Source organism: Haliaeetus albicilla, chromosome 20, assembly GCF_947461875.1.
Source record: "Haliaeetus albicilla chromosome 20, bHalAlb1.1, whole genome shotgun sequence".
NCBI lineage: Eukaryota > Metazoa > Chordata > Aves > Accipitriformes > Accipitridae > Haliaeetus > Haliaeetus albicilla.
The window spans coordinates 28,112,958-28,139,289 of NC_091502.1; the positions used below are offsets into that span (position 1 = coordinate 28,112,958).

The window sequence follows — 26,332 nt, forward strand, 5'->3', positions numbered from 1 at the left end:
TTGTTGGTGCTGTTTGTATCTGTCCATGTTGTTCTGCTGTGTGCGCACATGTAGACATGTCTTGTACACCTGTGCTTGTGTGTGTGTGCACCTGTCGGGAAAACATGCTCAACCTCACTACTCGTTAGACCTGGGGCCGCAGCACTGTGGCAGCCTCACCTGCCAGATTCAGCAGCCTCTCATAGAAGGGACTTGAATGATGTAGTGGTGCCGGTGGCCTGGCCAGGGCCACATGTGCAGCGATGCCCGGACACGTGCAGCCATGCTATGCACCACAGGAGTCAGAGGCACCCAGGCCAGGCTCACAGTGCAGTGCTTGGGCTCTTGATTTCCTCTGCTGTGCAAAAGGCTGAAATAGCTGCACCTCATGTGCTGGCCTGACCCATTGCTAAGGCCAGGAGGTGGGCAGCTGGGACCAGGCAGCAGGGCTGCCTGGAGCTGGCAGCATCTGCCCCAGGGGCGAGAAGCAGCCACAGCACACATGCCCCAGCTAGTCCCAGCTCTCCCACCCAAGGAGCTGCCCAGAGCCAAGTGCAGGGTGCAGGTCCCCCCTGGGTGCCTGTGGCCCATGGCACGTTGCCGACAGCCAAGCCACATGCTGAGCCACACCGTGCCTCAGGTCTGTCTCCCACTTGCCAGCCCTGCTGGTGCTTCTCCCCAGCACCCGGCAGGCCCACGGTGCCAGCACGATGTGAGCCCACAGCAGCAGTGATGATGTCCATCTCTGTACAAACAAGTGTGGTTTATTAAGGCATTTCTTTGAGAAGTTGGCACTTGGGTCCAGGCTGTGCTGGAATGGCCCAGTGTGCAGGCCGATGAGCAGCGCCCAATACATGCAGCTCAGCGAGACACGATACAAAAGGTACAAACAAAGTAGAAAACAGGAATCGTAGTACAATGTGTAAAAATAAATAACTGGAGGCTTGGCTCCTGGCTGGGCTTAGCAGCCCATGGCTGTGTTCCCCCAGACCAAAGTGGGGCTGCCGTGTGTCTGACCCTTCTATGTGGTGTGCAAGGGGGGGGTGGGGTGAGCTCTTTGTGTTCCCCTGTCCCAAACATGCAGGGGGGAGCAGGGCTGCTTGGCCACCCTGCAGGCCTGCGCAGGGCTAAGGGAGCACATGGCACCCTTGGTGTGCTCCCCACAGTGCCCGTGAGCAGGACAGCCCATCCAGGAGAGAAGGGATGAGGGGTGCCCACCCCAAGAGCCTCCATGGGCTGTCCCTGCGCTGAGTGAGGCAGAACCCATCCTCCCTTCCCAGAGCTGCCTTGGGTCCTCCGTGGTTCCCAGGCAGTGCAGGCATGGCCCTGCAGCCGCCTTGGTGCCACCATCACTGCTGCAGATCCCTGTCCCACGTCACTGCCCTGTGCCCAGGACAGCTCCCAGGGCTGCTGGCACCAGGAACCCACTCACATGTGCATCGTGGGGACCAGGGTGCAGCGCTTGCCCGCAGTGTGGGAACACCCACAGTGCAGGCTAGGCTGGGACCTGCAGCACAAACGGGGAGGTTTAGGGCTCAGACCATGACAGATGCGGCTGCAGTGGCAGATGGTTCTTAGTGGGAAATGGGGGGGAGTGGGCAAAAGTGATGGGCTTTCACTGCTGTGATAAAACACTTGGGGCTGGGGTTGCAGCCATGGTGCCAACATGCTTTGGGCTGAGGCTACAGAGTGGGTCTAGGAAAAGTGTGATAGGAAGGAAACTCCCCCAGACCCCCTTCTCAGATGGCTGGGCTTCCTCCCTGACACCACAAATATGCTCATACCCAGTCTGACTGTATTTGGGGCTGCCGCAAGTGCTCCACATGCCTTGTTCCCGGCCCTCCCTCTGCACCCATGCCTGTGTGTGGATCACAGCAACTGTGAGCATCCAGGGCTGCAGTGGCAGGCCCTAGGACTGCACTCCCAGGGCACATGGCCACGCAATGTGTGCCTGCTCCTCTGTGAGCAGCCGTGGGCTGTAGGGTGAGCACTGGGTGGGGGGCTGACCCCAACATGACACCAGCCGCAAGGCCGGCTCTGTGAGTGGTGCTGGAGTGAGGATGGGGACCTGCCCCATTGAAGTGTGGCTCTATACTACACTCAGAACATGGCATGAAGGAGTGGTGCAGAGCAGCCCCTGCACAGAGGGCTGGGGCCTGGGAGCTGGGAGTCTGGCACCTACCCATATTTTGGAGGTGTCCCTGGTGGCCCAGACTGTCCTGGTGAGCATGTCACACTGCAGGGCCCTGGGGGAGGCCAGCTGCCCAGTTTCCCACCCAGTGGCTGTAAGGTAACATGCTGGCTGCCACCATGCCAGCTTCAGGCCATGTGGCTTTTTGGGGTACCCCCTCCCACCTGCTCCCCTGCAGCTGCAGGCTGGCCACCAGGCCTGGAGCAGATGGAGTGGGAGGAGGTCACTGGCTTGTGTTGCTGAGTGGCCACATTGCTGCCTTTCCTGGGGCCAGGCTGTCTCGGGGTCAGCTCTGCTGCAGCTCTCATGCTGCTGCTCCTGCCAGCCCCACCGCACAGCCTACCTGGTGCCTGGGCAGTGTCCATGTCTGGTACCCCAGCCAACCTGCAGCCCAGAGAGGTACCTGGCCCCGGGAGCAGCTTCTCCAGGAATGGGGCTCCCATGCTGAGCAGGGCACCCACCTCCCAGCCCAGGCTCTGAGGAACAGGGCTCTCCAGCAGCTCTGGGAAGGAGATCCCTTAAAAGGGTCACATGCACTGGTGGCAGGTGGAAGGGCTTGAGACACCCCAAAGGATCTCCTTTCCCCCCACCAGCCACGGATGGGCAAGCAGAAAGTGGGCACTGCCTTCTCCTCCCACTCCAGCTTCACCTGGGATGGGTTGCCCCTCACTATCAGGAAGCAGGTTCAGCCATCTCCATCCCCGCAGGCAGCACAGGCAGGCCAGCAGGCTGCTGTGGCTGCGCCTGCTGAGCAGTGCATCCCTGCCCTGGGAACATTCCTCCCCAGCCCTGCGACCCCCTGTGGAGAAGGGGCCAGTGGGGATGGCTCAGCGTCCTGCTGCACCCAGGCTGCTGTGTGGCTTGGGCAAGTGCCAAGTGGCTGGGGAAGGGCAGGGTCTGCAATCTGCAGCACCCCGGCACAGCAGGGCAGAGAGCACCCATCTGCTCCCAGCCTCTCTCAGAGCACAGAGTACCATGAAGCACCATCCTGCCAGGCGCTGATCTGAGACACCATGAGCAGTACAAGGAGCCATCGCCCTGGGGTGCTGGCACTAGGATCAGCAGTCCATAGGGCATCAAAAACAGCACTGAGTCTGCCAGACCGCAGGGAGTGACAGGAGGCAACGGCCCCAAAGGACACGGGAACCCACAGCCCATGGGGGCCCCAGGCCAGGCAAGGTGCTGGGAGAGCAGGATTAGCACCCACGCAGAGCAGCCATGGGCTTGGCCCCACTCCTGACCCCATGGCTGTGGGGTGGGGCGGAGGAGTCCATGGGCCCAGGTCTAAATCCTGAGCTCGGCCTCCTCGGGGGGCTCCAGCGAGTGCTCGGCACTGATAGCGGAGGCAGAAGGCCCCTGTGAGATTCCAAAGGGCGAGACCACAGGGGAGCGGGCAGCCAGCGGGGACAGCGAGGGGGAGAAGCTGGGCGACATGGCAGAGGATGAGATGGAGCCCTCATGGCTGATGGGCGAGCGGCGCAGGGAGGATGGGTGTGGGAAGGTCCTGCCTGGCGGCGGCTTGGGGGGCACAGACTTGGCACCCGGGTGGGCCACTGAGGTGATGAGGGGTGGGGGGTCGATGCGGGGCTTGGGCTCTGCCTTGGGCTTGGTCGGGAAGGGCTTGCGCAGGGAGCTCTCATCCTTGAGGCGGGCAATCTCTGTGAAGACACTGGCCAGCGGCTGGAACTGGGGGCACCAGTTCAGCAGGTAATCCCAGTTGTAGCTGCCACGGAGCTCCTCGTCGCTGGCCACGATGGCAGTGAGCGAGCCCTCCACAGAGGGCTTGCCATCCTCCGGGAAGGCATAGTCCTGAGGCTGTGAGGAGACGCTGAGGCCACAGCGCACGCCGAGGAAGGCGCTGCCTCCTCCATCCTCGCGGTACAGTTGCGGGGGCGGCCCTGGCAGCAGCAGCCCGGAGCCCTTCTTGCTCTTGAACCACTGGGCACTCTCCAGGGCAGCTGGCTCGCAGGAGATGTCAGAGAGCTGGTCGGCATCTTGCTGGATGCCAGAGTCAGGGCCACGGGCAGAGATGTGCTCCTGCATGGAGGCCGTGATGCTGGCCACGCGAGGGTACTCGTTGATCATCCGGATCTCATCGTCCTCAGCAGCTTCGGCGGAGCCTCGGCCGCTGGAGTGTGAGGGGTCCAGCGAGCCGCCCCGCGTGTAAGGCCCTGCTGGCTCACCCCCGTACCCCGGTAGGGCCTGGTGGTAAATGTGCTCACCCCCGGGAAGCGCCGGCTCCTCGCGGCCAAGCTTCTGCAGGGAGCCACTCTGTATGCGGCCCAGTGGGCTGTCCCCCTCTGGCTTCTCACGGCCCCGGCGGTGACGAGAGCGGACCAGCGCCAGCACAATGGCCACAGCGGCCAGCACCACCACAACCCCCAGTGAGGCAGCCACGGCCACCAGCAGCAGGTTGAGATCTGGAGCGAGGCCAAAGGAGGTGTGGGTGACGTCGATGGTGACCTGTGCAGAGGCCGAACGGGAGGCGGGCAGGGGGCTGCGCGCCTGCACCTCCAGGCTCATCTCGCGTGGCTCTCGCTTGGCACGCCCGGCCCCAGCCTGGGGCTGGCTGTCCACACGCAGGTAGATGGTACCTGTGGTTTGGTTGATGGCAAAGTACGGCGAGGGCTTTGCCAGGGAGTACAGTATGACGCCGTCGGCCCCCTCATCCTCGTCTGTTGCCAGCACCCGCCCGATGCTCTGCCCTTTGTGGGCGCCCTCAGGGACCTCGAAGTTGAAGGAGGGACTCAGGAATATGGGATCATATTCATCCTCCCCTGTCACCAGCACCCGCATGGTCACCGTGGCAGAGGCGTTGCCAGCATCAGTGGCCCTGACTAGGAGTTGGAAGGCTTTGGTTCGTTCATAGTCAAACGTAAGTTGGGAGCGCAGCTCCCCAGAGCTGCTGTTGATGGCAAAGGCATCCCGGCCCTCTGCCATGCCGGGCTCACCCACTGGCTGCTCCAGCACTGTGTACCGCAGTTCCCCGAAGACACCGGTGTCTGCGTCAACGGCACGCAGCGTGGTGACCAGTGTGCCAGGAGGCAGGTTCTCCCGCATGCTGGCACTCAGCACCTCCACCGGGAAGTACGGCTTGTTATCATTGACGTCTTTCACCTCGATGGCTACAGGTACCAGTGCAAAGTGTCCACCTGGCACGTCCGTGGCCTGCACCACAAGTGCGTGCAGTGCCTGGGCTTCCCGGTCCAGGGGCTGTGCCAGGCACAGGGCTCCCGTGCTCTCATGAAGTTGGAAAAGCCCATGCTGGTCACCTGAACTGATGGTGTAGCGAACACGGCCACGGGGCCCCGAGTCAGCATCGTGCGCCACCACGCGCAGCAGCTCTGTGCCGGGTGGTGCGCTCTCGCTCACCGCTGTGCGGTACTCAGCTCGGGTGAACACAGGTGGGTTGTCGTTGACATCCCGCACGGTGATGAGCACAGGCACTGTGGTGCTGCGCTGCGGCAGGCCCCGGTCCGAGGCTGCCACAGTGAGGTTGTAGACCGGGATGGCCTCAAAGTCCAAGGGCTCCACAAGCACCAAGGCTCCCTGAGTGCGGAGATGACCCCCTGCCCAGGCCACCCGGCTCTCCACCTGGAAGGCATTGCCGCCATTGCCACTGACGATGGTGTAGTCGAAGCCAGCATTCTCCCGGGAGAGGTCAGCATCACCTGCCTCTAGCGTCAGCACGGTGGTTCCTGGCCGCAGGTCCTCGGGGACACTGGCATTGTAGCGTGGCACCTGGAAGCTGGGGCTGTGGTCATTCACATCTAGCACCTGGAGCTGCACTGTGGCCCAGGATGAGAGGCTGGGAGAGCCACAGTCACGGGCCTCCACCACCAGGTCCAGGGTGGGCTGGCTGGCATCAAATTCCACCCGCCGGATGGTGAAGAGGGTCCCTGTGAGGGCACAAAGCCAGAGTCAGCATGGGGCCAGCAGCGAGCTGGGAAGGGTGTTAGGGTTATTGGCTGGAGGAACAGGCATCTGGGATGCTGTGGTGGGAGCGCTCGATGGACACACCACCATGTCTGCCTCACTGGCCAACCCAGACTGTGACCTGGTGAGGGGCTGAGCCTGGGCCAGCATGGGGGCACCTCCCTCTGCAGGCACTATCAGAGCAACCCACAAGATGGGCCCCACACAGCAGCCAGCACCACGCACCATTGCTGGGGTCGATGGCGATGTCAGGGCTGGGCACGGCCAGGTGGAAGGTGACATCCCCATTGCTCCCTGAGTCTGGGTCGGTTGCGCTCACGGTGAGAATGATGCTGCCTGCAGGCGTGTGCTCTGGCAACGTCACCTGGAAGAGGAGGAAGCCCCAGTCAGCGCCAGGTCCCCCATGTGGTCTCCCCAGCCAGCCAGCAGGGCTGGGAGAAGTTCTGGGGCTGGTCAGGGCAGTGATAGCCAAGGTGGCCCAGCTCATGGCTGGCACACTGAGGGGGCCCGTCCCACCTGCACAGCACCTAGCCTTGTTAGTGTGACTCCCAACCAGCTTCAGCATTGAGTTCCTGATCCTTTTCTCTACTTTGCTCTGCTACTCTGAGAGATGATACTTTCTCCACAGAAAGTATTTTATACAAATCAAAACAGCTCTTGTCTTTTTGGTGTGCCAAACAGCACATACAGACAGTTCCATTGGTCTGTGCTCTCACAACCTTCAAGCATTTCTGTAGCTTCCCAGCTTCTCACACCTCTGCTCCAGAGATGCAGCACACTGCAAAAGTCAGCTTTCATCCAGTGATCTGCCTATGGTGCCTCAGCACAGGTCTCGCCAGAAACACTTGTCCAGGTTGTGACCCATCTCCTACCACTTCTGGCCTTCCCACTGTTCCCACCTATTCCAGCATGAACCGTCTGCAAGCAGCTGTGCAAGCCCACAGCTGCTGATCCCAGTGCTATGTGCCTGGTTTCAGCCTCCTGTCCATGCCACGGTGACAGCACGACGGGTGTCAGGATGTGGATGGGAGCCCAGGAAGAGAGGGGCCAGGATGGGCTCAGACCCATCCTCAAGGGAATCTCTGTGCCTTGTAAGGCCAGGTGAGCCAGGCAGGAGCAGCAGAGGGGCTTGTGCAGGATGGTCCACACTGCCTGGCACACCTGTGTGCACAGTACCTGATAGAAGCCCTGGCTGAAAGTCGGTGCGTTGTCATTCACATCCTCCACAACGACAGTGAGGTTGGCCTCGGTCTCATGGCGGGTGTCAGAGGCACGCAAGGTGACAGTGTAGTGGCTGCGCTGTTCATAGTCCAGTGGCCCTGTCAGGGCAATGCGTCCCCCATACCGCAGCACACTGAATGTGCCCACGGCATCACCATCCAGCATGAGCGTGTAGGAGAGCGCGGGGCCTGAGTCCACATCATTCCCGGTCAGCTGGGCTATCTGGGTGCCCAGCAGCGTGTCTGTGGAGAGGCAAGGCATGAGCAAGCAGCTCCACCACCTTGGAGAAGACCTGGCTCATGTGGTGGCAGACCAGCTCAGTCCAGAGCCTGAGCACTGGGGACAAGGGGGAGATGCTAGGGGTGAAGGGGAAGGTCTTGGGAGCCAGGCAGGGCAGGTCAAGGCTGGCACAGGCACAGAGCACACAGGCTGAGGACAGAGAGCAGGCACGGCAGGTGTGTGCAGCCAGAGCCCCTACAGTGTGGGCAGGGTCCAGGGATGAGTTGGGAATTCAGCTGGTTCCCTCAGGACACAGCTGCAGCATAGGGGCTGTACAACCCCCAGCCCCAGGCCATCACATACAGGGCAATGCCGAAGAGCTCAGGGGGAGCTCAGCCAGTGGGTCAGCACAAGCCAGCCCTTGGCAAGGGAACGGACAGGCCTCTATGGGGGCTTCTCCCGACCCACAGGTGTCCATCGCGCCTCAGCTTTTGCCATCAGTGACGCATTACCTCATGGGGCTGAGCTGCACTTACTCTCTGGGACCCGCACCTCCCAGGGAAACGGGATGGTGGGGCTATTGTCATTGATGTCCATCACCACGACGGTCAGCGTGGCAGAGCCCACAAGAGGCGGAGTCCCTCTGTCCATTGCCGTTACCACCAAACTGTGGGCAAGCACAAGGGCACAGCACAAGGTTCACAGATGCGTGGCCATATGTGTGAGGGAGCAATGCATGCATGCACAGCATCTGGAACATGTCAGGGGAGTACTGCATGTGTGCACAGGCTTGGAGTGTGTACATGTGGTAGTGGAACTGTGCACAGCATCTGGAGTGTCTGGGGCAATGGATATGTGCAGAGCATCTGGAATGCATGTGTGGGGCAGTGGATGTGTGTACATCCACAGTATGGTGGGGCAGGGCAGCAGATGGATGCATATTTGAGGTGCGTGTTTGGAGGGCAATGGGTTTGTGTCCAGCACCTGGAACATATGAGCAGGCAGTGAATCTGGGCACAAGTGTTTGGAGCATGTGGTGGGCAGTGTATTCATGCACAGCACTGGCATGAGCACGTGGGACAAAGGATGCATGCATGATTGGAGGCTTTTGCAAGGGGAAGTAGTGGATGCACCCGTAGCATTTTCAGTCTATGCAAGGGGCTGGAGTCTGGAATGTGTGTGGGAGATGATGCAGGCAGAGCATGTTGTGGGGTGCAGGGAGAAAGGCATTTGGAGCAATCTGGGTGTTGGGGAATGCACGGAGCCTCTTTGAGGAATGGTGATGAGTATGTGAACGGAATGAATGCCCTAGGCCTCCCCATGCCTGGCATGAGGGGAGAGAGACATGTAGCCATTGAAGCATATGGGGGAGAGAACATAGCCTGTGTAAGGTGGCAGAAGTTGTTCTTTGCATCTGAACGATGCATGTGTAAAAGGGCAGGGGAAGTCTTAAATTCATTGTGTGTAGTGTTTGCTGTTATCTTATGTAGCTAGACTGGCTGGATGATGTCTAGAGTGTGTGCACATGGTGAGGGGCCCAGAGCACCTGCACTGAATGCAGGAGGGCTTGCAAGAGGGTTCAGGGCGGTGCATAGCACCTGGAGCATGTGTGGCAGGGCAGAAGGGTGCAATGCATGGGAGTGGGAAGGGACTGAGCATATGTGGTCTGGATTAAGCCGGCACGAAAGGGAATGGATGCAACCACTGAAGAGTCCACTGCCCCCCCGCCAATCTTCTCAGATTTGCAGAGGCCAGGCTGAACAGAGCACTGGCTCATCTCACAGCCATCTGTCATGCCTTCAACACCATTTGCTCCCCATATTAACACTAAGCCTAAGTTCCCACTGTTTGGCAAAAACATTTTACAGACAGGGCTGAGACAGCTTTGGGTGGCACGAAGTAGCAGAGTATCCTCCGCAGCCTTGGGGATGCTGCTCCACAGCTATGCCCCCCTCATATCTGAGGCACAAGTTAGTCTGTCTCCACTCACCGGGTCTGGGACCAGATCTCCCTGTCCAGGATGGCAGCAGTAGTGATAGTGCCAGTCTGAGGATCGATGTGGTACAAGCCTGTCATTGGCAGGGACTGATTGATGGCATAAGTCACCTGCCCATTTGCTCCCTGATCCAGATCATCTGCCAGGACCTGCAAAGCCACAGGAGAGATTCAGTAGTGCAGTTGTGGAGCCCTGCAAACCACAAACCTCCAAGACTAGACCTATCCATAGGTGCCAGACCCAGGCCCATGGCACAGGCCCCCAGCCCCTCACCCCAGCAGAGAGGCAGGCCAGGGTTCCAGATGCCCCTGTTTGTGCCTGCAGTGATACCTGGATGACTGGTGAGTCATAGCTCTGTGACTCCCAGATGAACGCCACGTAGTTCTGCAGCTGGAAGCGTGGCAAGTTGTCATTCACATCTTGCAGGTTAAGGTTTATGGCCATAAAGCTGAAGGAAGCTGCTGTCTCTGCCTGGACCACAAGGCGCAGCCGGGGGCTGGCCTCAAAATCCAGGCTGCTGGAGTCCTGAACTGAGATGGCCCCTGGGAGCAGGAAAACAGCAGGATGGGGTGAGTGAAGAACCAGCACATCTATCCCTCATCTTCTCTTTTGTTCCCTTACACTCAGTCCATCCCTCTGCTCATCCATCCATTCTCAAATAGACCAAACAAACACACTGAGCTCTTCTGAGCCCTCTCCAAACTGACAGCCTTCTTAGTCCCAGTGAGCTGCCCTGGGTGATAAATCCTGCACCTTGCGCAGGACAGACAGCTTCTGTTTACATTAAAGCATGCAATAGTCCTCCCATTATCAAGACACCATCTGAGGCATGGCCAGTTTGAAAAAGAACTGCTCCATGTCAAGCCCCATACTGCTCCACAAGCTCCTCAAATTCCAAGCCAAACTCACCGAACTGCATCTGTTAGTCTAGGTCAAATCCTTACAAAGACACTGTAGGAGCTGCCAGCAGTTCTTCTGCGAGGGGTCTGAGGACAGACATCCATTCTTGTCCTCCTAAGCCACTGTGCACCTGGGCTTTTGTAGTGACAAGGTATTGCTGTCCCACACAAGAAGGTGGAGGGCATCCAAAAAGATATACTGACTGGCAGCATTCCTACAGGCATGCATTCAAATGTAATGAGGAAGAACTGCACTCCTGTGGCTGAATTCCTGCCTTGGGGAGTCCTGCGGAGCCTCACTCTCTCTGCAGCCTGTTTCAGCATCTACATGCAACCACCAGGTGAACTGGTCAGGTGATAGGGATGCCGTATCAGGCATCTAGAACAGCTATGTGGCCTTGGACAAACTTAGCTTCTGTGTAAGAGCTCTGCTGCCAGCTTTGCATAATAAAATGAGTTCCAATGCACACAGCTGAAATCAGGCTGTATGTCCGAATGGAAAACACAGAATACAGCTACCAGCATGGTGGCCTGGTTTGGAGAATGGCTGTGTCCTCAGCTCCTGCAACCCAAGGGCTGGGAGCCAGCTGTGCTTCCTTGTCCCTCCAGCACCATTTGGCTGCCAGAGCAGGCCCTGCCTCCAAAGCTGGCTTGGCCCAGAGAAAATAAAAGGAAAGCAGTCAGCAGCAGTCTGCCTTCTGAAGGGTTGTTCCTGCCTGGGACAGAAGCAGCAGAGCCTGAGGTGCCACAGTATGGGGCTGAGTATGCTCCTGTGACATGCCCCGGCTCTGCTCTTGTCCAAAGCAGGCACTTCAGTATGCTCACCAATGCAAAGCTCTGACACACCTCCTGTGGAGATCACCTCTGGTCCTCCCTGGTGAGGACATAAGCCTGGGGATGGCTGAGGACAGTCATGGACTGGTGCCCATGTACTGGCCCATTGTCAAAGCAGAGCTGAAGGACAGGGGCCCAGTGTAGCACTGCTGGGCAGCTGGCACAGGGCAGGAGAGCAGCACTACGCCAGCCTCCCTTGGCCTCCTTCACTGTGGTGCTCCAGCACCCCGTATCTGGTTGCAGCATACAGCCCCTTGCCCTGGGAGAAAGCAGGGCAGCCCTTACAGACAAACCAGACTCAAGGAGGGACATGTTTTAAGGGAAAAATCCTGTATTCTGGGCACTTTGCCTGAGGGAAATGTTTCCTCATTGAGATGAAGTGGTATTGCCACAGCAACCAAGGTGCAACTGAGGTGCAGCCAGGACATGTCCAGGGTATTCTGAGAACCACTGGCACACACGGCTTGAGCAGAGGCAAGATGAAGGGATGCAAAGGGACAGTGATCACAAGGGGTGGATGTGATTCTGTGACCCCATCAGGCCTTGCTGCTGCACAGCATGGCAGCTTGCCATGCAGACCAGTGTCACAGCCACACATGGTGTAGCAGAGCCCTGCTTATACTACCCAGGACAGCAGGGACACAGGACCTCTCTGCATGACTGACCTCACAGGTCTCAGCCTCCCACAGTGGGGAGCACGGTCCCTGTGTGTAGGGTCTGGCTGCAGACCTGGGTAGAAAAGCACAGAGGAGAAGAGGGGCTCTGTGAGGTCTATTCCAGCTGAGTTGTTGGCACAGGGGTTCAGTTGTAAGCTGGTGCAGTGGTCCTGTGCTGCACCAGGCCTGCTCAGGGGCAGACCACTGGGCAGATCTGAGCAGTTGCTGTTCTCACACAGCCTGGCTCTGAACTGGACAGACAGGACAAGGCATGGTTCTGGCAGCCCCATGAGCAGCCTGGGAGTCACTTGGGCTTGTTTTCACCTGCAGGCTATAATGACAGCCATGTAGGCTTTGGCTGAGAGACCTGGGTACGCATAGGAGCATGGTGACTGCTGGCTCAGAGACCTGGGTGCTGGCTCAGCGACCAGACAGAATTGGCCAGGGTGCCACCCTGTCAGCCCTGCCTTCATGGACATAGCAGCTTTGGCCCAGCTCCATAGCTATCAAATGCTCACTCCTGAATGGCAGCTTCAGACAGACACACTCCTATGGCAGTGTGTGAAGCCTGCTCCTTCACAGGCAGGAGTCCCTGGGACTGAGACCATGCAGAATAGCCCTGGGCACAACAGCTCTCCACAGTCAAAGACCTCTGTAAGCCTGATTGGGACTTTAGTACACCTGCCCATTGACTCTGGGTTTCAGGAACTGCAGAATACCAACTCCTAAGCTCAGTCTGGGGTTGGGGGTTACTCTGTTTGGGTGCTGGCATGCACCAAGTGACAGAGGAATTGCGGTCAGGCTGTGCACATAGCTTTGTTGCAAGGTGGCATCAGGCTCTGTGGGACAGCCGGGGTGCAGGCAGTCCTGGAGGGGCAGCTCAGCATGGTGCTGGCTGGCTGCCATGATGCAAGGCTGCAGCAGGAAACTTGCAGCTCAGGCTCCTCAGGACTCAGTGGGGCCATCCCCCAGTGGGGGTTCGGACCCCCTTCATGAGAAAATGTGCTGGTCTGGCCTCCCCACAGTGCTCTCAGTGCCCATGCTGTAGCTTGCTTGCAGCAGAAGCACAGTGCAGTGAGTGGCTCGCAGTGACACCAGGGTGCTGAGGAGTCTGTATCGCAGCTGAGGGGATGCGTGGTGACAGTGGGCTGCCATGGACACTGTGATTTCAGATGGGTACTTGTGCATGGCTGAGCATTTCCCACCATGCCCACGGGTTACTTGCAGTGGCCAGTACTTAATCATGGTGCCAACGCATTGCCATACCATGGGTGGCTCACAAGGACCTGCACAGTGGCCATGGGCTGCAGAGGGCACAAGCACAGTGTTAGAAAATCTGTCAGCCTGGGATCCTGTCCCAAACCCAACCATTTAGGAGGCACAAGAGAATGGGGTTTTAACAAGAAGTTCCAGCTTGATGTCTGGGCTCCAAGGACTGACTTTCTCATATCATAGAATAGTTTGAGTTGGAAGGGACCTTTAAAGGTCATCTAGTCCAACCCTCCCGCGCAAGGAGCAGGGACATTTTCAACTAGATCAGGTTGCTCAGAGCCCCATCCAACCTGACCTTGAATGTGTCCAGGGATGGGTCATCCACAACGTCTCTGGGCAACATGCTCCAGTGCCTCACCACCCTCATACTGAAGAATTTCTTCCTTATATCTAATCTAAATCTACCCTCTTTCAGTTTAAAATCATTACTCCTTGTCCTACTACAGGCCCTGCTAAAAAGTCTGTCCTCATCTTTCTTACAAGCCCCCTTTAAGTACTGAAAGGCTGCAATAAGGTCTCCCTGGAGCCTTCTCTTCTCCAGGCTGAACACCCCCCCACTCTCTCAGCCTGTCCTTACAGGAGAGGCGTTCCAGCCCTCTGACTGTTTTCATGGCCCTCCTCTGGACCCACTCCAATCCGTCCATGTCTTTCCTGTGCTGAGGACTCCAGAGCTGGATGCAGTACTCCAGGGGGGGGTCTCATGACAGCAGAGTAGAGGGGCAGAATCACCTCCCTCGACCTGCTGGCCACACTTTTTTTGATGCAGCCCAGGATGTGGTTGGCTTTCTGGACTGCAAGCACCCATTGCTGGGTCATGTCCAGCTTTTCATCCACCAATATCCCCAAGTCCTTCTCCACGGGGCTGCTCTCAATCCCTTCATCCCCCAGCCTGTATTGATACCGGGGGTTGTGATATCCCAGTCTCTTCCAAACTACAGGGCAAGCACTAACTTCACAGCGAGGCACCCCTCACCCTACCCTCAGCCAGGCTTTCCCTGATGCCAAGGGATGTGTGGCCCTTCAAAGGCTGCCCTTTCAAGCATGCAGTGCAAACAATGCCAGCTTGCTCAGTGTCACTGGGCAGTCTGCAACCTTCCTCGCTGTTCTGCCTGGGTTATCAGCCACCCACAAGCACCACTGATATGTTCCGCACCTGCTGACTGCTCAAGAAAGAGTGGTGCAGAGGGAGGGCTCCGGGCTCCCTTAGAATCCTCACTGGACAGTGAGTGGTTCCCCATTTATTGTCACCTTTGGGACTGCACAGAGACAACCATGAATCCACAGCAGTGCTGCAGTCACAGCAGCTACATGCACACTAGAGAATAAAGTGCAGCAGTCCAGGTGCCTGGCTCCAAGGCCCCAACATAGGCTGTGTCATTTGGCTGGATTTGCCATCTAAGGCAGGGGCTGCACCCAGATTGCATCTTAGTGATGGTCCTGGACTCTGCTAACTCCTGAACTGGGCCTAGGAGTTTTTGGGGAAAGGTCCAGTTAGGAGGAACCAAAATTGTGCTGGGAGCTGTGCTAAACACCTCTGGACAATGACAGGTTAGTGTCCATGTCCAAATACTAACACTATTTAATTTACTGGTATAGAGGTGTAGGCTGTGTTCCTGTGCCTTCAGGATGGCTCTGAGCCTTGTGATAGCTGAGCAGGCATTGGCAGAGCACAGGTAGCCTCCCACTTGCTGCTTCCCCAGGTGCTCTTGGTGCTGTACCTGAACTGGGCTGGATAAGGAAAGTATTCTTCTCGTTGCCGCTGACGATGCTGTATGTGATGCGCCCAGAAGAGCCCCCCATGTGCATAGCTTGGATGCTTGCCACAGCAGTGCCTGGAAGTGAATGAAATAGTGTGAAGGGACAGCAGAGTCTCGGGGCAGGTGGCAGAGAGCATCAGGGTGGTGTGTTCTCACCATGACCCCTGGAGACCTTCCAGGAGCAACTAGGCACCTGTGACTGCCTACAATGATCTGAACACCCTGAGGCAAACCCATAGGGATTACCACCCTGAACAGCCTGGGCACCAGTCAGACACTGCAGTCCCTTGGGTCTATCCAAAGCATAACGGGACTACCCAAGACCCTGCAGTGCTCCCTGGTTTGAGTTTCCCACAGCTTTGTCAGCCCAGCACCCACTTCCCCTCCTGTCCCATTTCATCCCAGCACTTGCTGGTCACTTTGCCAAGCTGATACCTGGAGCAGCATTTTCTGGCAGGGCCACATCACTGGTGCTCCGGGGGAAGCGCAGCCCCCGGTAGGGCTCTTCCTGCAAATGGATCACCACCACACCAGTAGAGGAGAGTGCCGGTTGCCCCAGGTCTGTGGCCAGGATGAAGAGCGTCCGCTGGCGTTGGCTGAGTGAGCCCAGGGGCTGCAGCAGTTGGATATCCCCTGTGTAGGAGTTGATTGCGAAGGCGGAGTTGGGGGTGGCAAGGCGATACAGGATGGAGGCATTGGCACCTGCATCCCTGTCCTCTGCCCTCATGGTGGCCACGACCTGCTTGAGTGATGTGTGGCGGGACAAGTTGACAGTGAGGGGGCTGTGCAGGAAGGTGGGGGCATGGTCATTGACATCTTGCACCGTGACCATAACACGCACAGCTGCGCTCTTGGGCTCCCATGGTGCTGAGTCCACAGCCTTGGCCAGGAAGCTGTAACTGGGGTGGCGTTCCCGGTCCAGCGCCTGGGCACTTCTGATGTGCCCACTCTGCGGCTCGACCTGGAACATGCCAAGTGACTCATTGCCCAGGTAGTAAGAGACCTGCCCATTGGTGCCCTCATCAGGGTCCTCAGCCACCAGCTGCAGCACCAGGGCACCAACAGGCAAGTCCTCTGGCACCTCCACCACATAGGTGGCTTGAGCAAAACCAGGTGCGTTGTCATTTAAGTCCAACACCCGCACGTTCACTGACATGGTGGCACTGCGCGGAGGGGTGCCGTGGTCTTGCACCACCACTGTGAGGCTGTAGGAAGCAACTTGCTCCCGGTCAAGGGCACGTGCAGTGGAGAGGACACCGGAGACTGGGTCTAGGCTGAAATCCTGCCCAGGGTCTCCATCTGGAAAAGAAGAAAGGGAATAAAAAGACAGCATGACTATAACTGGTACGAGGAAGGACCTGCCCTGTGCTGCCCAGAGAAGACAGCATGAAGTCCATCCCATTGTGGCCCAGCAGCGAGGGTAGAGTGAGCTGTTTTCTGTGAGGGCCCAGTGGGATTGAACCTCCTTGGTCCAGGTCTGTGTGTGTGCGTGTAAGAACTGGCTCCAAGAGCTTACAGGCCAGTGCTGCTGCCACAGGGAGCCCCCAGATAACACATGACATGATAACAGCAGAGAGATCTCACTTAGCAACTTGTAAATTCAACAGGTCAGAGCAGCCAAGAGAGGTATGGAACTAGTCCAAGCCTGGGGAACCAGACAAGACCATGGGGAATGAGGAAGTGCAGCCTGTCCAGATCTTGGGGTGCTGTTTACTGGGGGCAGAGAAACTAGAGGGCTGAGAGGTGGCAGCAGCTACATGTGGTTTGGAGCAGGAGAGAACTGAAGTGGAACAGGAACTGCCACAGCTGATGCTTCCCAGAGCCACCGGCAACCCAGGGTGAACAGCCCTTACCTACTGCCGAGAAAGAAGCTATAGAGCTCCCTGTGCACCTCACCTGCCACGTGGTATTCCAAGCGCCCATTCTCGCCTCCATCAGGATCGGTGGCCCGCAGGGTGTAGAGTGCCACACGGCTTTGATTCTCGGGGACCTCCACAGAGCAGGACTCACTCTCTAGGTATGGTGCATGGTCATTCTCATCCCCTACTGTTATCCGCACAGTTGCCTTGGAGAGGTTGGGGGGAAGGCCACCATCCCGTGCATAGACTGCAGGAACACAGCAAGAGCACTGCAGGCTACCCTGCTGACTGGGAGCTACTATCAAGGCCATCATATGCAAATGCACAATCACAAGGGCAGCCAGGCATGGGATCACTGGCCCTGCATGCTCAAACCACCCAACAACCCTACATGCCCCACAAACCCCCATCACTTCCCATGGCCTGCCCTCCCTGCAATACTGCCCTACCCCAGCAGTGGGGAGCACCCATCTGCCTCCCCTATGCTTCCTACCCCCACACCTGCTGCACCCCTCAGCACAGCCCTACCCATCAGCACGTGTTGCTCCTGCTCCTCACGGTCCAGGGCATGTGTGGTGACAATAAGCCCTGTCTGTGGGTGGATGGAGAACGGTCCCCCAGAGAGACCCCCATAGGACACCTGCCCATTGGCACCTGCAGGGAGGAACATGGTTTAAGGGCAGCCCAGAAGCAACCCCAGAAGCCTCTCATTTGGCTCACAGCCCTGCACCTCCCTCCTCCCAGGCTTTCAACCCAGGGGTCACACAGGCTGCAAGAGAGGATGATCTCACTCCCTGGCAAGTAAAGCATGGGCAGAGATGTGTGGTGGAGGGAGGTCCCAGCCCAGCCCAGCTTGTGGAAGTGAAGATGGGCCAAGGAACCTCCAGGGAACAAAGACCATTGTCTTGGGGAGCAGAGGGAATCATAGTCCTTGTTCTCATCCTCAGCTTCTCCCAGGATTCAGCCCATCTCTCATCTCCAGGCTAGGTCAAGATCCTTCCCTCCATGGTCAGCCAGGCTCTCCAAGCCAGGTGGAAGGGACCAGAGTGCACCCAGTCCCGGGTGCTGCATCTCCGGAAGGGCCCCTGACCAAACTGGGCAGCTCACCCTCGCACTGCATCCTCACCCAGGTCCCGGTCCGTGGCCAGCACCTGCAGCACAGGGCTGCCAGCTGGCAAGTTCTCCATGATGTGTGCTTCATACTCAGGTTTCTCAAAAGTGGGAGCCTCGTCGTTGACATCCAGCACCAGCACGGACAGTAGCTGTGTGGCGGAGCGGCGTGGGAAACCGTGATCCATGGCCACCACGGTCAGGTTGTGCTGCACCACCTCCTCCCGGTTCAGGGCCCGCACAATGGAGAGCGCACCTGCAGGCACAGGGAGAGGGGCGAGCTGGAACTGCACAGCACCAGGGCCGACTGCTCCCAGGACAGAGCTATCACAAGGCTGCAGGCACTGGGGTGAGTCAGGGACAGCCAGGTCTCAAGAGAGACAGCAGTATCATGCCAAGCAGATGCTATGCTTAGGGCTTTCAGCACCCCACAGGTCTCCCTCCTCCGGGTTCCCCAGTCCATGTTCTCCTCCCGTGCACCACACTACATCCCCATGTATCCCTGTGCCCTCCTCAGCCCCTGTGTTCCCAGTGTCCCTGCCGCCCACCCTGCATCCTGCTGGGCCCTCACCAGTGCCGGGGTTAAGGTGGAAGCGGCCATCACTGTTGCCTGCTCGCAAAGAGTAGCTCACACGCCCGTTCTCTCCCAAATCGTTGTCCTGGGCCACCACATGCAGTACCACGAACCCCGTCGGCTGGTCCTCCATGACGCTGACGGCAGCAGGTGAGAGGAACACGGGCACGTTGTCATTCTCATCAGTCACAAACACACGGGCTGTGACAGCTGCTGAGCGGCGCTGGCTGATGTTGCGGGCCTGGTCTGTGGCCTCCACCACCAAGAGGAAGGAGGCAGCAGCCTCCCGGTCAAGGCTTTGGCGAAGGGTCAGCAGCCCCGAGTGGCTGTCAAGCTGGAAGGGAGCCCCAGGGGGCTCCTGGTGCAGCAGGGCGTATCGCACCTGGCTATTGGGACCCACGCCATCCCCATCCAGCGCCTGGAAGGTGAAGATGGATGAGCCAGCCTGGGCATTCTCGGGCACCACGATGGTAATCGGGTCTTCAGGGAAGGTGGGCGCCTGGTCATTGCAGTCCTGCACGTGGATCTGTACCAGCACCAGTCGGCTGGAGGGATAGCCATGCCGCGTATCCTCAGCACTCACCTGAAGCACATGCCGTGCCCCAGCTTCATAGTCCAACTCCCGGGCAGCGTAAATCTCCCCTGTCACACTGTCAACCACAAAGGTGCCATCCCCACCACCTCCTACCACTGTGTAGGTCAGCTGTCCTCGCGCAGGGGCATCTGGGGGTGCCACCGAGCCAATCACAGACCCCGGCTTGACCCCTTCCAGAGGGTGCAGAGTCAGCACAGTGGCATCAGGCCGTGGCAGCACCCGGGAGGATGGCAGTACCTGTGAGGAGAGGCAGCAGTGAGGGGCATGCACCAGGGTGCTGGGTGACAGGAGGTCCTATCAGGGAGCTGGTGGAGGGGGGGACATGGGGCCCGCAGAGAGCAGGTCTCGGAAGGCAAGGTCTCAGCTCTTGTGGCCTAACAGATGAATAGCAGCCTGAAAAATATACTGGGGATAAGCATGGGTTTGACAGGGTGAAAGACGAGCTTCACCTGGGCAGCTAGGGTAGGTAAGGACAGACAGAGCTGCTGACTGGGTAGAGAAGGCTCAGGGGGATCTTATCAAAGTATATTGATACCTGAAGGGAGGGTGCAAAGAGGACAGAGCCAGGCTCTTCCCAGTGGTGCCCAGTGCCAGGACCAGAGGCCATGGGCACAAGCTGAAACACAGGAGGTTCCCTCTGAACATCAGGAAACACTTTTCACTGTGAGGGTGACTGAGCACTGACACAGATTGCCCAGAGAGGTGGTGGAGTCTCCATGCTTGGAGACAGTCCAAAGCTGTCTGGACATGGTCCCGGGCAACTGACTCTGGGTGGCCCTGCTTGAACAGGGGCGTTGGACAAGATAACCTTCAGAGGTGCCTTCCCGCCTCAACCAGCCTGTGAGTCTGTGGCTGTGTTAGATACTGCAAAGGCAACAGACACCAGCAGAAACAATTCTGCAAAACATAAGTGAGAGTGGGCAAGAAGAGAGGTAACACTCATCCAGATGAGAGGTACAGAGAAGAAAGATGGCTCGGTATGACCCAAAGATAAATAAATACTATCACTACTTTTATTAAAGATACTGAAGTTAATTTGGGGATGAGGTGCACCTGTGGATGGGAGGGAGGATGCATGAAAAGCCATAGTGTTATCTGAAGGGAAAACGTGTTGAAGAACTCAGTGCACTTATGTCAAGGAGCTGGGGAAAAAGAGAATACAGCAGAACTGTCAGCCCAGAGGGGATCAAAACTGGCAACTGTCAAGCACAGAGCTACAGTAGAAGAATGCAAACAAGCACTTCAGGGACAACCAGTCTGCCAGTCTGGCCTCAACACTTTGAAGGCTGTAGAACAACTTTAATGACAAGAACAGTTACAGACATGGCATAAAAAGGAAATGGTATAAAACATATTGTGGAATAGCTAAAGGCAGATGTGCCAGGCTAACACAGTTCTTCTCTCCTCAAGGACAAAGGAAATGCAGTGTATCTAGCTTGCCTGGGTTTTAGCTGGGCTCTGATGCAGCAGCACATGAGAGATCACTCATTTAACCGGGGAAAGGCGCAGTATCAGTGTGGCTGTGTGATGGAAAGGACTAAAAAATCGACTGGCTCAAGGAGAGTGATTAGCGGGCCTTTGCAGAGATGGCTCTTGGTGCTGACATTTACTTTTGATAGGTGCAAGGGCAAAAGAAAGCTGAGCGCGTTATGAAATTGCTGATGATGTTAGAAGGCACTGCCAGCACAGAGAAGCAGCAGAACACCAAACAAGGAGAGTCTAATGGCCTTACAAACTGCAAGAACAGGGACAGGAAGATGTGAACTGGTGTACTGTGAAAGTGCCTTGACTGGGAGGGAACGAATTTCTTGCTGTAAAAGGAAGCTCATTACTAGCAACAGAGAAAGGACTTGGCTGTCTAGGTTAATACACCAGCCAGTGAGTGCCGAAGTTATAGAGATGTGAAGAACACCCTGCACGTCAGGAACACTGTTTTCAGTAGATGCTGGGAAGAATCAATGTCTCTGTGCAGAGGACCTCTAAGGTCTTCTCTGCAACAGCATAGCTAGGACCGGGTTGGCTGTCTTAAGTCTGGAAAAGACAGAACTGCTTACTATTAATGCTGTTGACCACTTTACAAATGAGAACATGCACAGTGGCAGATGGACCCACCCCTTCCCATCCCAGGTTCTCCACACAGATTTTAGGGCTGGATCAACAGCTGAGCAAGGTGTCCTCAGATGAAGGCAGAGGAAGGCTGCCAAGTAGTTGGATGGTGTCCTCCAAGAAGCAAGCAAGGGGTAGATGGTGCAGGGACAAGAGGAGCTGGGGGTGCTGGATACCTGAATGCGAATGATGGCTGATGTACTGCGAGGCACCGTGCCCCGGTCACTGGCTGTCACGGTGAAGATGTACTCAGCACGATCAGACCGGCGTAGAACTGTGGCAGTCCGCAACTCTCCAGTAGCCATGTGCAGTGTGAAACGCTCTGCCCAGGCTCCTGCAGAAAGAAGGTGAAATGCTACAGGGCAAGGCAGAGAAGAGGGAAGGCAGGGGGCAGGTTGGGATGGAGGAGGGAGCGTGGTGTGGCAGGGCTTGGGCGGTGGGCACCCATCTGCCCCCAAGGGTGATGGCTGCAAGGCAGAGATCAGTCAGTTCTGCAGCTCATACCTATCAGTGAGTAGATGATGGTCCCATTCTCACCCTCGTCGGGGTCCTTGGCTTGCAGGGAGGCGACTAGAAGTCCCGATGGCTTCTCTTCCAGCACCTGCAGCACAGTCCAGGGAGCAGCTGAGTGGCACAGGGCACCCTTCAGACCACCCCCACAAACCTCTGAGCATGGTCGGTACAGGATCTGCACCTTCCTATACCAGCCCTGCACCTCACCCAAGGCACAGACCCCCCTGACAAGACCCACAGGCTGCGCCTGAGGCTGGACAACATGGAGAAGTCCGCAGCAAAGCTGGCAAAGGCAGTTTCTGCCTTGCTAGCCCTCCTCCCATTCTGCCCTGTTTAACAACCAGCTTAGCAGGATTGGGGCATGCTGCAGCAGTGAGCTGCATGGTGATGGGAGGATGCTATGTCACCCATGTTACATCCAAAGCCTCTACAACTAGGAAAATCGAGGGCTCCGTGACAGTCCTGGTTCTCTCTGCCCTCAATAGACTCCTTCAGCTGCAAATGCAAGGTGTGAGCACTCACAGATTCAGAGGCCAGTCACCCTGGCAATGGAAGGCGATTTCCTCAGTTCCCACCAGCCAGCCCAGGGAGGTTTGCGATCTCTGGAAATGCAGCTGGCTGTTCTTCCTCGGCTCGGACACCTAGGCTCTTAGGGCTTTTCCCTTCTCTCCTTTGTTCATGGTTAGCATTGCTGACTGCCTGTCTGTAGGCACTGAATACCACCATTTTATGCCAGTGCATCATAGTACCATCAAGACATTAATTATGCACGTGCTCAGCTAACTCCACTTTCTGAGGTGAGTTACCAGCTTCCTGACAGAGACCACATGCAATAGCACTGCATGCAAGCACCCTCCCTGGATAATTATGGAAATGGATGCATCCCCATTATTGCCCCTCACCACCTGTCAGTTTTTGGGAGTATCCTCAGCAAACAACCCATGCCTGCTGGTAGACCTGTCTCTCCTCCAGCACAGACTCCTTGCACCTACCCACACCTCGGTGGTAGAGCAGGTTCCCCACTTGGCACAGACTCTGCAGTCTCTTCCACACCAGAAGACATCAAATTCACATCCTGAGATTAAAGACCTCAAATTCACGTCCTATCAGCACATCCCACAGCACAAATCATCCTCACAGATCCAGCTGTGCTAGGTGATCTCCGTGTGATACCACATTAATGCATTTATGAAAAAGACAAGTGGAATCTGAGCAAGAATTCAAGGAAAGAGGCTGCAAGCTCCCGAGAGGAGGCAAGCGTTAATGCTGTTGCACAGGCTGCTGGCACCATGCTGGTGGTGCGTGGGGAGGGGAGACCAGAGGAGCTGGACTTGTTTAGCCAGGCCAAGCAGTGATGTGAGTGCACTCTGTAAACACTGGGGAAAGGGGAGGGAAATTCCAAGGAGAGAGAAGAGCTATTTAAGCAAAAACACAATATTGGCACAAGAACAAATGAGTATAAAGTGGTCAGAAATTAGTTTAGGCTGGAAATTAAGAGATGGTTTCTAACTACCAGATCAAGGAATCTGCAACAGCATTTCACAGCAGTGATGGAGGCAGAAGACCTTCTAAATATAGCTTGGCTGTTTATGAAAAGGAGTGTCTGCGTGGACACCTCTGAGCAGGGCCATGCTTAGGAGGCCCCTTCCAATTCCTCCTGTGTAACAGGCCGGGGCAGGGCCTGTCCCTCATGCTGTCCCTAATCGCCCTCAACCAGGATATAAGGGGCTCCTGCTTCGCATGTATGGTCACCCTCCTCTTCCACAAGGAATCAAACTCCATCTGAGGAAAGCAGTGACTCATCAGAGGAGTTAAATGAGCAGCATCCATACAGGCTCCATGTACAAATGCCATTTCTGATGCACAAACAGAGGAATAAACAGCAATAGAAGTGGTCTTGCCCCTGCAAAAAACTCAGCCTTAGTAAAATTGCTACCAGGCAGGCTTGTCCAGGTCAGATGTCCACCCTCCAACAAGGTTGTTGCAAATACAAGCTTGGTCCAAAGATCAGAGAGCCATCTCAATCACTGGCATAGCTCTGACAATGGCTGGCAGTGGATATATAGAGAAGATGCAAGAAATAGGGTATGTATGGAATAATCCTCCTGTGAAACCTTCCCAGCTTCCAGCAGTCTGTGGCTAAGTTGCTTCCTGAGCCACAGATCATATTTTTGTTCAACAGCCTTTGATGGATTTTTTTCTTTCCATGAATTCATCTACTTTTGAACCCATGCAACTTTTGGCAATGATTTCACAATTTAATTATGTTCTGCATGAAAAAGTACTGCCTTTGTTTATTTTAAACCTGCTGGCTGGTCATTTCTTATGAAGCTGCCTAGGTCTTGTGTTGTGAAAAAAGCAACTTCTAATTTTCCCATTACTTTCTCTGTGCCATTCACTGCACACCTCTGTTATATTCCTGCAGTTTCTCCCATGCCAAAGAATGTTCAAGTATTTTCTTTCTGCATGGAAACCATTATCTACTGGAGATCACATTAACATCCTTTTCTGAACCTTTTCTAGCACTACTGCTTATTTAGTGGAATGGAGGCCGGGCAGAGAGTGTGTGCAGAATTTGAAATGCAGGGCAATGATGTTTTCTTTCATTCTCTGTTCCTTTTCTAATAAAACTCAGCATTTGATTTGCCTTTTTGACTGCAGCTGATCCCCGAGCTGATGTTTTCACAAAGCATTCACTGCAATGCCCCAATCTCCTCCCTAAACTTAAGTAGCCAATTCAGAGCCCACCACTGTGTAAGTGAAATTCATATTGGTTTTTGCCATGTGTGTCACTTTCCAGTTGGCAACAGTGAATTTCATCTCCCATCTTCTTTCCTAATTGAACAGTAAAACAAGATCCTTCTACAGTTCTTCACAGGGAGCCCTCACCTTTATTACTACAAATAGACCAATAACATCAACAATCACCTCTTCTGGAGGGTATACGAAACTGCTAAATAGCAAGGGTACCAGCACCAGTCCTAGGAACCCACCAGCAACATCCCCCCTCTCTGAAAACAGACCACTTCCTCCTTCCCTTTGCTCCTTCTCCCCTCCCCCAGTGACTATTCCCTGGGAGGATCCATTACTACTGTAGTTCCTGTGTGAACACCACCTGATCCTGCCAGTGTGTTACCAATATGCTTGACAAGCTTATCTTGCAACCCTACAGTGGGAGATATCCTCTAGCTGATGCTTAAAGCAAGGTGCTGATACAGAAATCTCCCTCTTCTTTGCCTAATGAACATTGATACGTATACTTCACTGGCCAAGTCTGCAATAAATCACGGAGCTTTGCATTTATCATTCAGTTTTTACTTTTCCCTCCAAGCCTTTCTTCTACACCTAAATCATGGTTAACGTTGGCCTCTTCCTGTGCTTCACCCTTCTCTACCAGTGTTTCTAGCAGGACAGCTTCAAACCAAAGTGCCCAAATATCTGTTTCGTTCAAAACTGTCATAGCATTTACCTGCCTTCAGGACTCTAAATCTGTCCCCGCCTTGCTCTGTCTCCTGAAGGATGCATATGCTTTTGTGGTACCTTTGTAGGAGAAGAAACCTCCCGAGCTCTAGCACGACACTCCCAGCATTTCATGCCCCCAAACACTGGAATCAACTGCAGAGCCTGCTGTGCGAGTGTGTTGCAGGTGTCCCCACACAGGAGACAGGAAAGTCAGCGGACTGCAGACACAGAGTGTGAGCAATGCCATTTTGCAGAGCCTGTTCAGCTGCAGTCTCAGCAATGCCACGGCTGGCTGGTCCCTGGCCTGCAGGAGCGACTCAAAGACCAGAGCCTTGCTCAGAGAGAGGACAAGACTAACTTTGCCTTCCTCTGCCTCCACCAGGCCCTGAGTGATGCCTTCATCCAGGCCAAGCCTTGCCAGACAGTTTTGCAAGCAGAGAGTGCCAGCTGGACATGCAAGAAGAAGGCTGGGCAAGGGATGGCTGCGACCTGGAACAGGAAGGGAAAAAGTAATGAACAGGGGAGGCCTGACTGGAGTTGCAGAGTGTCCCCAGAGTCCTGTGCTGATGGCCACCCAGGTGTGGCATTGACCTGCCAACACAGTCCTGCCTGCTCTGACCTGCCTCTGGTGTGCAGCTCAGGCAGGACCTGCAACAGAGAAAGGTTGCCATCAACGTGATGTGTAAAACCCAACACAGTGCGAGTGGCTTTGAGCACACTGCCTGAAGTGCAGCAATGTGCAGAGCAAGCACATCCTTTCAGTTGCAGGTTCTCCCCGCCCTGTGCAGAAGAGATGAGGACAGGGCCTCAGTTGCCCATCCTGCTCCGTTGCTGCCAGTGCCACTTGGCCAGCTCCAGCAAGCCCTCGCCACATCTGCCACTCCACACGGGCCACAGCAGAGCAGATGCAGCCGGCTGGGGATGGGGGTGGAGGTTGGTCCTCACCCATTTCTGCTGAGCAGCACAGACATAACTCCATCTGCAGCACACTCGGTGACCGCTGCCACCACACAGTGCTGAGAGGGAAAACTGGGCTGGGACCCATAGCAGATTCTGAGAAAACCCTTGCAGGTGCGAAGTCCAGCTGCGCAGTCTTTCTTGACCTCCCAGAAAGCCGAGTGGCTATAGCAAAAGTCCTGAGACCTAGAAGTTA

At 56.1% G+C, this 26,332-nt stretch overlaps 1 protein-coding gene across 3 annotated transcripts in view; it reads right to left on the reverse strand.

Annotated features, from left to right (window-relative positions):
* Positions 1–725: 725 nt before the first annotated feature.
* DCHS1 (dachsous cadherin-related 1) overlaps positions 726–26,332 on the reverse strand; it is a 54,376-nt gene continuing 28,769 nt past the window's right edge. For all 3 annotated transcript variants that reach the window (XM_069808784.1, XM_069808782.1, XM_069808783.1), the window contains 14 exons: positions 21,709–21,805; positions 21,381–21,538; positions 18,501–19,335; positions 17,946–18,185; positions 17,348–17,473; positions 16,857–17,066; positions 15,396–16,259; positions 14,922–15,035; positions 9,873–10,084; positions 9,537–9,691; positions 8,083–8,213; positions 7,283–7,569; positions 6,332–6,470; positions 726–6,069 (listed from right to left, as the gene is read on the reverse strand). In XM_069808784.1, coding sequence (XP_069664885.1) covers positions 3,455–6,069; positions 6,332–6,470; positions 7,283–7,569; positions 8,083–8,213; positions 9,537–9,691; positions 9,873–10,084; positions 14,922–15,035; positions 15,396–16,259; positions 16,857–17,066; positions 17,348–17,473; positions 17,946–18,185; positions 18,501–19,335; positions 21,381–21,538; positions 21,709–21,805 — 6,183 coding nt within the window. In that variant the 3' untranslated portion in view covers positions 726–3,454. The remainder of the gene's footprint in view (positions 6,070–6,331; positions 6,471–7,282; positions 7,570–8,082; positions 8,214–9,536; positions 9,692–9,872; positions 10,085–14,921; positions 15,036–15,395; positions 16,260–16,856; positions 17,067–17,347; positions 17,474–17,945; positions 18,186–18,500; positions 19,336–21,380; positions 21,539–21,708; positions 21,806–26,332) is intronic.